General features: G+C 39.4%; 1 protein-coding gene across 5 annotated transcripts in view; it reads left to right on the forward strand.

Moving 5' to 3' along the window:
* The window catches only part of DOCK11 (dedicator of cytokinesis 11), a 186,686-nt gene extending 174,832 nt beyond the window's left edge, over positions 1–11,854 (forward strand). For 3 of the 5 annotated variants that reach the window (XM_035007699.1, XM_035007720.1, XM_035007690.1), the window contains 5 exons: positions 4,514–4,724; positions 5,108–5,298; positions 6,057–6,157; positions 7,498–7,636; positions 11,384–11,765. In XM_035007699.1, the coding sequence (XP_034863590.1) occupies positions 4,514–4,724; positions 5,108–5,298; positions 6,057–6,157; positions 7,498–7,636; positions 11,384–11,506 (765 nt within the window). In that variant the 3' untranslated portion in view covers positions 11,507–11,765. Of the gene's footprint in view, positions 1–4,513; positions 4,725–5,107; positions 5,299–6,056; positions 6,158–7,497; positions 7,637–7,867; positions 7,929–11,383 lie in introns of all 5 variants that reach the window. The other 2 variants (XM_035007708.1, XM_035007682.1) reach the window with 2 other exon arrangements.
* The last annotated feature ends 887 nt before the right edge of the window (positions 11,855–12,741 follow it).

Raw genomic sequence — 12,741 nt, forward strand, 5'->3', positions numbered from 1 at the left:
CTGTTGAATTCTATTTGCCAGTATTCTGTTGAGGATTTTTGCATCAATGTTCATAAGGGGTACTGGGGTAGTTTTTTCGTACTGTCTTTGTCTGGCTTTGGTTTCAGGGTAATGTTGACATTATAGAATAAGTCAGGGTGTGTTCCCTCCCCTTCAGTTTTTCAGAAGAGTTTGAGAAGGATTGAGGTTAGTTCTTCTTTAAGTGTTTTGTAGGCTTTACCAGTGAAGACATCAGGTCCAGAGCTTTTCTTCATCAGAAATTTTTTAAAATATTTTATTTATGTATTTATTGGAGAGAGAGAGAACAGGGGGAGGGACAGAGGGACAGAATCTCAAACAAACTCTGCACTGAGTGCAGAGCCTGACGTGGGGCTCAATCCCAGGACCCTGAGATCATGACCTGAGCCGAAATCAAGAGTCGGATGCTCAACTGACTGAGCTACGCAGGCACCCCAGAAATTTTTTTTTTTTAGGTAGGCTCCAGCATGGAGCCTGACATGGGGCTCGAACTCACAATGATGAGATCAAGACTTGAGCTGAAATCAAGAGTCAACCGACTGAGCCACCTGGGGGGTCCCAACAGAAAATTTTTGATTACTAATTCAAACTCCTTACTAGCTATAGATCTATTCAGATTTTTCTATTTTTTTTTTCATGGTTTAGTCTTGGGAGGCTTTGTGTTTCTAGGAATTTATTCATTTCATCTAGGTTATCTAATTTGTTGGCATACAGTTGCTCATAGTACTCTCCTATAATCCTTTTTATTTCTAGAGAATTGGTAGTAATGTCCTCATTTTAATTTCTGATTTTAGTAATTTTGAGTGTTCTTTTTTTCTTAGTCCATCTAGTTAAAGATTTGTCAATTTCACTGATCTTTTCAAAGAACCAAGCTTTGGTTTCATTGCTTTTCTCTATTTTTCTATTCTCTATTTCATTTATCTCTGCTTAATCTTTATTTCCTTCCTTCTGCTAGCTTTGGGTTTAGCTCCTCTCTTTCTAGTTCCTTAAGTTGTAAAATTATGTTGTTGAATTGAGATCTTTCCCATTTTTTAATGTTGTGTTTATTACTATAAATCTCCTTAGCACTGCTTTTGCTGTGTCCTATAAGTTTTGGTATGTTGTGATTTTGTTTTTGTTAATTTCTAAGTATTTTCTAATTTCCCTTGTGATTTTTTTCTTTGAACGATTGATTTTCTTAAGTGTTTAATTTCCACAGATTTATAAATTTTCCCATTTTACTTCTGTTATTGATTTCTAACTTTATCCCACTGTGGTCAGAGAAAATACTTTGTATGGTATCTGTCTTCTTAAATCTTTTGAGACTTAATTTGTGGCCTAACATGCAGTCTATCCTGGAAAATGTCCCATGTGCACTTGAGAAGAAAACATACTGTTGTTGGGTAGAGTATTCTGTATATGTCTGTGAGATGTAGTTGGTTTGTTGTGTTCTTTAAGTCCTCTATTTCCTTCCTTCCTTCAGTCTGCTTGCAGTATCTAGTATTGAGAGTGGGGTATTAAAGTCTCCATGTATTATTGTAAAACTGTTTCTCCTTTGAGCTGTCAATTTTTGCTTTTTACATATATTTTTAAATATTTATTTATTTGACAGAGAGAGACAGTGAGAGAGGGAACACAAGCAGGGGGAGTGGGAGAGGGAGAAGCAGGCTTCCCGCGGAGCAGGGAGCCAGATGCGGGGCTCGATCCCAGGACCCTGGGATCATGAACTGAGCTGAAGGCAGACGCTTAACGACTGAGCCACCCAGGCACCCCTGCTTTATATAGTTTGATGGTCTGTTACTGGGTGTGTAGATGTTTATGATTGTTTTATCTTCTTGCTGTGTACTGCATCTTTTATCAATATACAGTGTCCTTTTTTGTCTGTTGTGACCTGTTAAAACTTTTAAGTCTATTTTGTTCAATATTAGTATATCCACCCCTGCTCTCTTTGGTTACTATATGCATGGAATATCTTTTTCTGTTTTTCATTTTCAGCCCATGTGTGTCTTTGGATCTAAAATAAATCTCTTGTAGACTGCATATAGTTGGATCATAATTTTTTATCCATTCTACAAATCTCTTTTGATTACCCTTTAATCCATTCACATTTCAAGTAATTACTGATAAGGAGAGACTTCTTTTATTCTGCTATTTGTTTTCTTATGTGCCTTAGAGCTCTTTTGTCTCTCATTTTTTGCATTACTGTTTTCTTTCTGTTTAATTAATTTTTATAGTGGAATAGTTAAATTTGTTTCCATTTCCTTTTGACTGTATTCTTCAACTCTATTTTTGTGGTTTTCGTGGGGATTATATTTAACATCCTAAAGTTATAACCCTCTAATTTGAATTTATACCTGTCCAACTTCAATAACATACAAAACATCTGCTTCTTTAACAGTCCCATCCCTACCACTTTCAGTTCTTGATGTTGTAGAACTACATCTTTATACATTGTGTGTCCAAAAAAATAAGCTAATAATTTTTAATACATTTAGTCTCTTATGTAGAAAACAAAATTATTACATGTGATGAGTCACTTCTCTCTTGATTCTTTCAAAATTCTCTTTTGTCTTTGACTTTTGACAGTTTGATTTTAATGTGGTTGAGTGTGGGTCTCTTTGACTTACCCTACTTAGAATCTTTTGGTCTTCTTGGACGTTTATAGTCATGCCTTTTCTCAAATTTGGGAAGTTTTCACCCATTATTTCTTCAAATATTATCTCTGCCCCTCTCCATCTCTTCTCCTTTCAGGGACTCCTATAATGTGCATGTTGGTCCACTGGGTGATGTTCCACATGATTGTTATATTTCGAGTTCCCTATTACTTCTGTCCGTTCAAATCTGCCTTTGAATCCCTCTAGTGAATTTTCATTTTACTTATATTTTTCAGCTCCAAAAATTTGTTTGGTTTCTTTTTAGGTTTTCTACCCCTTCGTTGATACTGACATTTGTCCATACATTGTTTTCTTGACTTTCTCCACATCTCCCTTTAGTTCTTTGATCAAGAGAGTTGTTTTAAAGTCTTTTTCTGGTAGGTCTACTATCAGGTCTTTTGGGGGGGCAAGTTTCCATTGGGTTGTTTTTCTCCTTTGAATGTGCCATGCTTTCCTGTTTCTTTATATGCCTTGTGATTTTTTATTGTTGTTGAAAACTGGACATTTCAATCTGATACTGTGGTCATTCTAGAAATCAGATTCTCCCCCTTTCCCAGGATTTGCTGGGTTTTGTTTTTAATTATCATAGTCTGTCTCTGTGCCATGGATCAGCCTGAGGTATAAATTTAGGGTCTTCTCAGGTCTTTTCTGAACCCGCTCCTTCCCCTGGGCATGCATGGTGAGTTTCCAATTTCCTTCCTATATACTGTTGCTTTTGAGTGTCCTTGACTTCAGTGTCTGGCTCCCAAGAGGGGAAAAAGAAAAAGAAAGGGGAGAGATCTTTTAAGTCCCCTGGAAGTCACTTCAGCCAGGGGCAGGGAGGTACAACAGAAATGGCCACAGCAGGGGCACCTGGGTGACTCAGTCAGTTAAGCATCTGATCTGCCTTCAGCTTGGGTCATGATCCCAGATCCTGGGATCGAGCCTTGCATGGGGCTCTTTGCTCAGTGGGGAGCCTGCTTCCCCCCGCCACCTGCTCTGCCTGCCGCCCCCCCCCCCCCGCTTGTGCTCTCTCTCTCTTTCTCCCTCTGTCAAATAAATAAATAAAGTCTTTTTTTTTAGAAAGTTTAAAAAAAATGGCTACAGCCTCTTTGTACCTCTATGGTCAGAAACAGCAGTCGGAGCACAGATCCCCAGTATTTGGAAGACAGGATCCTTCTTGCCCATCCTGGCTCCTGCAAGCTGTTCCAGGAACATGTGCACAGCTGCCTGCCATGGGGCTGAGGGGTAGGATAAGAGTAGCTGCCATTGCGCCAAGAGATGAAACCGACCGGAATCAAAATTACCTGCAATTTTCTGTCCCAGTCTTCCCCTGCAAGTTGCAAGCTTTCAGTAGACACCAGAGTGCCAAAACAGATCAGACAGATTCTGCCAGTGTAAATGTTGGCTAGGTAGGAAGGTAGATTTCTGGTGCTCTACCACCTTCTCAGAATCCTCTCCATAATATGTTTTTATCGAGGTAGAATTCAAATGTACAGTTAACCTTTTAAATATATTTTTAAAGAATCAGATTATACAACAGTGTTTAGTATGACCTCAGCTTTGTAAATAATATGTGCCTAGAGAAAAGATTGGAAGGAAATATGTGAAAATGTGAATAATGGTCCTTGCCGAGTGGTAGGATTGCGATTTGTGTTTTCTTCCCCCATTCCTATAATTTCCGAATAGGTTTCTGTAACTTCTTTATAATCAGAAGGACACGATCCTTAAAAAAAGAAAAAAGCTCCCCTCTGGGTGTGCATTCAGCTGGGAACACAATCATAATGGCAACGTTCCTCAGTTGATCTCAAGGGAGTTAATGGCTTACCTGTTCCCCCTCTTCTCTTCCACTGAATAAAACCCAAAACTTTCTTACTTTATAGGTGAATGCCAAAGAGCTCGATCCAAAATATGCTCATATCCAAGTCACTTACGTGAAGCCCTACTTTGATGACAAAGAACTCACAGAAAGAAAGACCGAGTTTGAAAGAAACCATAATATCAGCAGATTTGTTTTTGAAGCTCCTTATACATTATCCGGCAAAAAGCAAGGTTGCGTAGAAGAACAATGCAAACGCCGCACAATCTTGACGAGTAAGTAGGACTTTGCATGATAACCTTCTGTTTGGCTTGGTTCTTTTTGATATACACAAGTAGCAGGTGGCAAGCAGGAAGACGTAAGCTGCAGTTTTAATCCTGCGTTGTTCTGCTATTTACCCACGAGCTTGCACAAACACGGCAACATTATATACCATAGTCACCCCATATGTAATTCGTGACTGATTGCTCCAGGGTGTCCCATAAAGAGAATTTTCCCCTCAATCCTGAACTAATAAGGTGCTTTCTGGTACCCTAGGGTGTTTTCTAGAGAATGCATGATGGGGGCAATTAAGCAGAGTGGAGCTTTTCCTTTGATTTGGCTGTTTGCACGAATGATTTTTTTCCAAGATAACAAATCAGTGTGAACCTTTTAACAGCTTCCAACTCCTTTCCATATGTGAAGAAGAGGATCCCTATAAACTATGAGCAGCAGATTAATTTAAAGCCCATCGATGTTGCTACTGATGAAATCAAAGATAAAACGGCAGAGCTGAAAAAACTTTGCTCTTCTGCTGACGTGGACATGATTCAGCTCCAGCTGAAATTGCAGGGCTGCGTCTCAGTGCAGGTATTTGGTTGCTGAAGGGGTCCTGAACGGTCCCTGATGTTCTTGCTTTCGTAAGGGCACGGAGCAAGCATGAATTGCAATTGTGTAATCTGCTTGAGCACTGTTCTCGGTGAACTGAAAGAAATTAGGCTCAGACGTGTCCATCAATTTTGCATTATGGCAGAAGACTTTAACATAAACCCCTGAGACAGTAGCCACGCTCTGTACTTCCATAGCTAAAATTCATTAAGTAACTTGTTTGAATACCATCTTTGCAGATTATTTGCTTTAGTCATTGTTTTTCAAGTAAACTTCTAGTAAGAATAGTAAATATGGTCCTCGGGTAGAGATTTTTAATGTATTTAGGGTTTTTTAAAAAAATTATTTTTTTAAAATATTTTATTTATTTGAGAGAGAGATAGTGAGAGAGATCACGAGCAGGAAGGAGAGGGAGAAGCAGACTTCCCGCTGAGCAGGGAGCCTGGACACGGGGCTCGATCCCAGGACCCTGGGATCATGACCGGAGCTGAAGGCAGACGCTTAACCGACTGAGCCACCCAGGGGCCCTAGGGTTTGTTTGGGTTTTTCTAGAGATGATGCAGGGGCGCCTCTTGCAAGTCTTGATCTCAGGGTTGTGAGTTTGAGCCCCACGTTGGGAGTAGAGGTTACTTTAAAAAAATGAAATCTTAAAAAAATAATAAAAATAAAAAGAGAAAGGCAGAAATTACTTTTTGATTACATTCTAACAACTCTCTCATTTTTCCCCCTTTGTACTTTAGGTAAATGCTGGTCCATTAGCATACGCAAGGGCTTTCTTAAATGATAGCCAAGCTAGCAAGTATCCACCTAAGAAAGTAAATGAGTTGAAAGACATGTTTAGGTAAGTGCTGTGTCCTTTTCCCTTTAGACCTCTATCCTTTTACTCCCATTTTCTTCTTTAGAGAAACCAAAATATTCACTTAATAACATCCCTCCAAAAAAGACATTCTCCGTTCCCTTTTACAATATTTTAAGTGCCCTGCCAACAGTACTTTAAGTAGCGAGGAAATGCGCAATCTCTTTCTGGCTGCAGGACATTAACAATGAAATATGCCAATTTACCTAATTGCTTTGTTTAGCGCAGCACAAATGGAAGCCTACATTCCTTATGTGCTTTCCTCCTTTGCCTGATCGACTCCATCTTACAGCATTTCAAACCATTTAGGGTGGGAATAAAAGTCGAACTGGAAGGGTTGTATAGGCTTGCCCCCCTGTCCTGGGTTCTTACTTTCACTTGGGATTCTGCTGGTCCAGGGCACATGATCCCGTGGCTCGAGGGAGCATCCCTGTAAGCTAAGGCATGTCTGAACAGTCTTGCATTAGAAAACAATCTGTTTAATATATATAAAAAAAGTTCACATTCAGAAGAGAGACCGTTGAGTAAAATAGGCTAAGAGGGAAGATGATAACTCATCCACTCGTTTGCTCCCGACTTCATTTACTTTTCCTGTCTGTGTGTTAGCAACTGTTCCAGGCTGCAGAGTAACCAGCAGTCACTCATTCACCAATATTTATTAATGCCTGGTGTGTGCAGAAAGATTCTACTAGTTGCTATGACAGGGATGCAAACCAAATGGGGCAATGAGGTACTTTGTCCCCTAAGACCTACGCTCTAATTATGGACATCACACGCAAACGCATGAATGATGGACAAATGCTCTTACAATAAGTCATCAACTCTCTGTGACTTATTTATAACAAGAAGTCTGTACCTCTTAATCCCCTCCACCAATTTCACCCATTCCACTCCCCGCCCCATCTATGTCCCCACTCCCAGCCCAGGGCAGATAATTCCTATCTATAACACCCAGCCCCGTACTGGGTACATAGTAGCCCCAAATAAATTATGTTCGAATGCATAACTCATTATCTACAGGTGCAAATTAACATCAGCACAACTTTAGCTGATTTGATATCATGTGGCTGAGCAAATAGTCTTTCTAGAAGGTCGATGTTTTGAGCCAGGTTTTAAAGGAGGTGAGAAACCAGAGGGAAAAGGTGAGAAAGAAAGGAAAGGTATTTCGGACTTAGGAAGTGGCATTAGCAAAGACACAGTGAGAAAATACAGGATTCCAGTCTTCCCTCTAGGCAAGCCGCGGTTAAAGTGAATATCCAATTGGTGGTCAGTGAGACTTTCTAGGAATAAATGATGAAACCCTTATCTTTGCTCTTTTTCCACAGGAAGTTCATACAGGCATGCAGCATGGCACTTGAACTAAATGAGCGGCTAATTAAAGAGGATCAAATTGAGTACCATGAAGGGCTCAAGTCAAATTTCAGAGACATGGTGAAAGAATTGTCTGACATTATCCATGAGCAGGCAAGTATTAGGGTAGTTGAAAATGAAAACATGATCTGGGGCCCCTGAAGTGTTACTTAGCCAAGTCTGTTCGTTCGAAATGCATTACCTTGAAATTACTCCGTCTGTGTTTTCAAGTTTGCTGCTATTATCTTTAATCGTTTAAATGATATAATGCAAATCGAATTTGGAATAATTATCTGAAGCAATTGCTAAAGCAATTATCAGTAATAAGCCCATTTTGTTCTTTAGGCCGCAGTGCTATTAGAAGTAACTAGCTGAGCCAATCTAAATTGATCTACTGGAGACATGGGTAAGAGTCTCTCAAGAAGGGTCCTAAAGAAGTGAGATGATTGGCACAGGAGCCAAATCCCTAAAAGAATATCTCTATCTTGGCTGTAAGAAGCTATAGATTCTATCGTTTAGGTGAGACACTGAGGGGCTTCCAAAATTGGAGAAATGTCTTGGCATTTTCATCTATGACTGAGTAGTGTTCATGACAATTGCAGCTAACTTAGTAAAGCCACAACCTGAAAAATATGGAAGCCAAGACCTGCTCACCACTGACAGCCACATTATGTCACAATCAGGTAGTTAGGACTTTCATACGCCTGAGCCAGCCCCCAGTCCCCAGGCACCTCCGGGGACTTTTATACACCTGTTTGTCTTCAACCCGAGTACTCCTGGGTTATCCTGGTAAACTTCATTTTTATGCTGGAGTCCTGACCACTCTACACATGGATTGTCACTCAAGTATTTTAGTGTCTTCAACACGTTTGTAAAAGTCCCAGCACAATGGTCTAGTCCCTCAGCGACTGAGCCTATTAAGCTTCATTTCCTTACTAATGAAAACAGCCAATGAGATAAATACTTGCTTCAGAAACTCTTCAAACCCTGAATTTTGAAGAAAGCAAGGCTTTCTTCCGAGAGACAAGGATAACTACAACCCTTTAGAGAACACATTCTTAAAGCTCGTTCAAGAACCTTCTCTGTCCTGGTAGCTGCATTTCAGCAATTGCTTGCTGTGGGAAATTTAGTTAGTTAGCACAAGGTTGCGCTGAATGACCAGGAGTCTCATTTTCCAACCATTGTCATCTTCTCAGCCTGAAGAAGTCAGCCAGCCAGACCTTCATCATCCCATTTGATCAGTGAGACTGCTTACCCCCCACTCTCCTACCCGCCCGTTCTCCATGTCTGGGAATCTCGTTGGCCCGAGGAGTCCGGAATCAGTGTTCTAGATCTCCTTTTTGCCATCTCTACTTCTATTAGCCCATTTAGGAAGGAGTACAAACTATTCCAAGGCATCCCTCTGCTGTTCAGTGTTCAGAGATCCTTTTTTGTCTCCTTCCCAAGGCAGCCAGGTGATCAGGACTAGGAAGGTAGGAAATCATTCCACTTCCTTTGTTCCCTGTGTCTCGAGCTCAGCCCATGGGTAGTGGAGAGCCATATACCTTTCTGTGCCATCACTGCTCTGATGCAAGTAGATGATGTAATTTGTTCCTAGGAGCTGTCCAGTGTATGCGTTTCTATTCTTCAAAATCCCTAGAAAATCAGCAAAAACTCCTTCACAAAAATACGACAACGACAGACGTTGTTTTAAGCCAATGTGTAGTGCGCTGCAATTATTCCATTTGCATGCAACTGCATGACGTAGCCTTAAACTCTAAAGTACTCAAATGGAAAACAAATTATTCAATTTACTGTTATTACAGTGATCAAGATACTTACAGCAGTCATTTTATAATGTTCTTCCCCTCTCCCCCGAAGTATGGATTTTGCAAATCTGCTGTCCCACTTCCCACCTGTCTCTCTCATTTGATTCCCATAAACTGTGGCTATTTTATTGAGTTGGAGAGACCAGTATTTTAGACCCTTGATATTATATATAGATAGGTAACCAAGAAAAATCTTAGTTTCTTTTTTAAATTTAATTTAATTTTATTTACATTCAATTAATTAACATATAGTTCATTATTATAATTAACATATAGTTCATTATTGGTTTCAGAGGTAGAGGTCCGTGATTCAGTTGCATATCATACCCAGTGCTCATTACATCATGTGCCCTCCTTAATGCCCATCACCCCATTTACCCCAGTCCCCCACCCCCCTCCCCCTCCAGCAACCCTCGGTTTGTTTCCTGTGGTTAAGAGTCTCTTTTGGCTTGTCTCCCTCTTTGATTTCGTCTTGTTTTATTGAAAAATCTTAAGTTTCTATTGGTTTATATTTATGCATGCTGTCCCGTCATAATGCATCGTATTTAGGTGTGCCCTAACTGTTGACTTTATAGTGAATTTTTATAATTTAACGTTTCCTATTAGATTCTCACAAAAGAGAGCCTTTTTTCAGTCCTACACTTTGAGATATGTTATTTCCCAAAGGAAAAGAAAATAATACAAAATAAGGTAAAATATAGCTGTAGAGTGCAATATAAATTATTCTCTTGTGCCCCATAAATGATTACTTGACAAAAGATATATGGCCTGGATATTCTTCACCCTCTTCAATGTAGTCTGTTATAGTATACCAAAATACACAGTTCTTTGTAAAACTTCTTCAAGCTTTTGACTTTTAAAAGGAGACTTAAATAAATAAAATCTTTAAAAAAATAAGAGGGGATTTATATTATCTTAAAATGATGAATTGCAGATTTCTTAATTAGATAGAGTTAGTGGTGGCCACTGTAGGGTCTGGTATGTTTTGTTTTCTACACAATGAGTCCCCTATTGTCTTGTCACATCTGACAGGTGTGGATAAACAATTAGTCATCTCTTAAACCTCTGCTTGGCTTCCAGATTCGTGTCATGAGTTACGATTTTTTAAGAGGAAATTTCTCTATTACGGACTTTGTATAAGACCTAATTTGTAGCAACACAAATGATATGACTCATTACTATCACCGTAGACCAGTTTGTGGGCTTAATACTGAAGTTTCAAAGCTAACTTGAGAACCAAGTATTGAAAGCTTGAGATCTAAGCTGGGATCATACAGTAAAGAGGTTGGATGTGATGTGTATGGTATTCTTTTCTTCCATTTTTTTTTTTTTTTAAAGTAGGCTCCACACCCAATGTGGGGCTTGAACTTACGACCCCAAGACCAAGAGTCACATACTCTCCCAACTGGGCCAGTCAGGCACCCCTTCTTTTCTTCCATCTAATCAAGCATATTTGATCACACAAAATGGAAAGTTTTAAAAATATCTATACCAATATGAATATATATGTTTATATACTTATGGGATATAAAATTTACATGTTTTATGTGTGAAGTTCTTCATTTCCATGAAAAGCCTTCTGTATCAATTAGCTTATATAGTTCTAGTGGGTCTTTAGAATAGAAATATGTACTTGTGACTTTATTTAAGAATATTTTCCAAGTCTCTAGGGAAGGAACATGGGTATCTGTGTGTTTGAAAAGCCCCACTGGTGATTCCAAGAACCACTGTTATGATCGTTCGTTTAAAAAAAAATTTTTTTAAAGATTGCATTGCCTCTCCCTTTTTCTTGAATTTTGCATTTTACAATCTTTTGTTTTTCTTATTGAGTAACCAGATCTTTTCTGCTTTTTTGCTATGCTGCCTTTGTAATACAGCTTTGAAGACTTAAGTCGGTAATGTTATTCTTTGCTCTTTCTGTTTTATGTCATTTTAAATAGCTACGTGTCGGTGACAAATTGAAATATGCCTGTAATTTCATATACACATACTTTTTTGACAGCGGCTATTTTGCTTCATGATAAACATGCAGGTTTTTTTTTCTTTGTTTTAGATACTACAAGAAGACACGATCCATTCCCCCTGGATGAGCAACACATTACATGTATTTTGTGCAATTAGTGGTACATCGAGCGACAGAGGTTATGGTTCCCCAAGATACACTGCTGAAATCTGAGGACATGCAGATGCAAAGTGACAACGAGACTGACCTTTCTCAGGAATAATCGGAGCTGTGCAAATGTTAAAATTTAAAGATTTGATATACATGGAGTGTTTCTTCCTGACACCAAAATTTTCATGCTTTCAAACAGGGTGCTTACATATTTGTAAATATTTAAGCAACTTGAAAGTGCCTGGAAAATTGCACCACTGTGCTTGGTTTGTACTTTTTTAGGTAAATCTATATACGGAAAAGTAGAGCTCAAAAACATTAATTCAATTTGCTTAATTATTGCTTCAGATAATAATGGTACTGTGTAAAATTGTATAATGGAACACAATAAAAGGTAAAACTTATTTGTAATTAGAAGTGAAGGAAATAATACTTTGAACTTAGCATTTTTCTTGACAGGAAGCTCAATTCATGATCATACTGATCCTTGGAGAGAAAAAAAAAAGGATCAAATTTGCATAAAACACGGATATTCCAAATTGGGGAGGTAGTCTGAACTCCTGCCTGCTAGTAGTCAAGGCGAGGCTAAAGGAAACAAAAGGGTCATTTTAAAAGGAGGATTTCACAAGGAAAGGCAATACACAGAAATACCAAACTTACTGCTCCTTCAAGTTTTGAGCCAGTGATGCCAGGTGATCAAGTTGGTCTCTCTCTGCCTTCCAGGGCAAGGGATTCATATGTGACCTAGCTCTCCCTGGGAAGTGGCATTGGTTTGTTCCCAGAGCTTTCTGGGGCTATCCAGAAGGCCAAATAAAATAGTTCCGAGAATTTACAGTCAGTACATCCTATGCAACTTCAGAGCTTTCAAAGTAGCAGAATCAGGGAGGTATTTACGTAATGACCATTTTTCTTTTCTGTGTACAAGATTAACAAGTACCTTGAGAGAAGTGGCTGGTTGCAGCATTTGGGGGGTTCAGGGGACGTACCCACTGCAGATCTGGCGACTGCTAGCTAGGGATTCCATTTCTAACTATGAAGACCTCTCAGACTACCTACATCATTCAGGAGCCGCCGAGGTGTAAAGAACTTTTTTTTTTTTTTAAGATTTTTTTTTTTATTTATTTATTTGAGAGAGAGAGAATGAGAGAGAGAGCATGAGAGGGAGGAAGGCCAGAGGGAGAAGCAGACTCCCTGCTGAGCAGGGAGCCCGATGCGGGACTCGATCCGGGGACTCCAAGATCATGACCTGAGCCGAAGGCAGTCGCTTAACCAACTGAGCCACCCAGGCGCCCCAAGAA

The sequence above is a fragment of the Mirounga leonina genome, unplaced genomic scaffold (assembly GCF_011800145.1).
Source record: "Mirounga leonina isolate KUSES-001 unplaced genomic scaffold, KU_Mleo_1.0 Mir_101664, whole genome shotgun sequence".
NCBI classification, from domain to species: Eukaryota; Metazoa; Chordata; class Mammalia; order Carnivora; family Phocidae; genus Mirounga; species Mirounga leonina.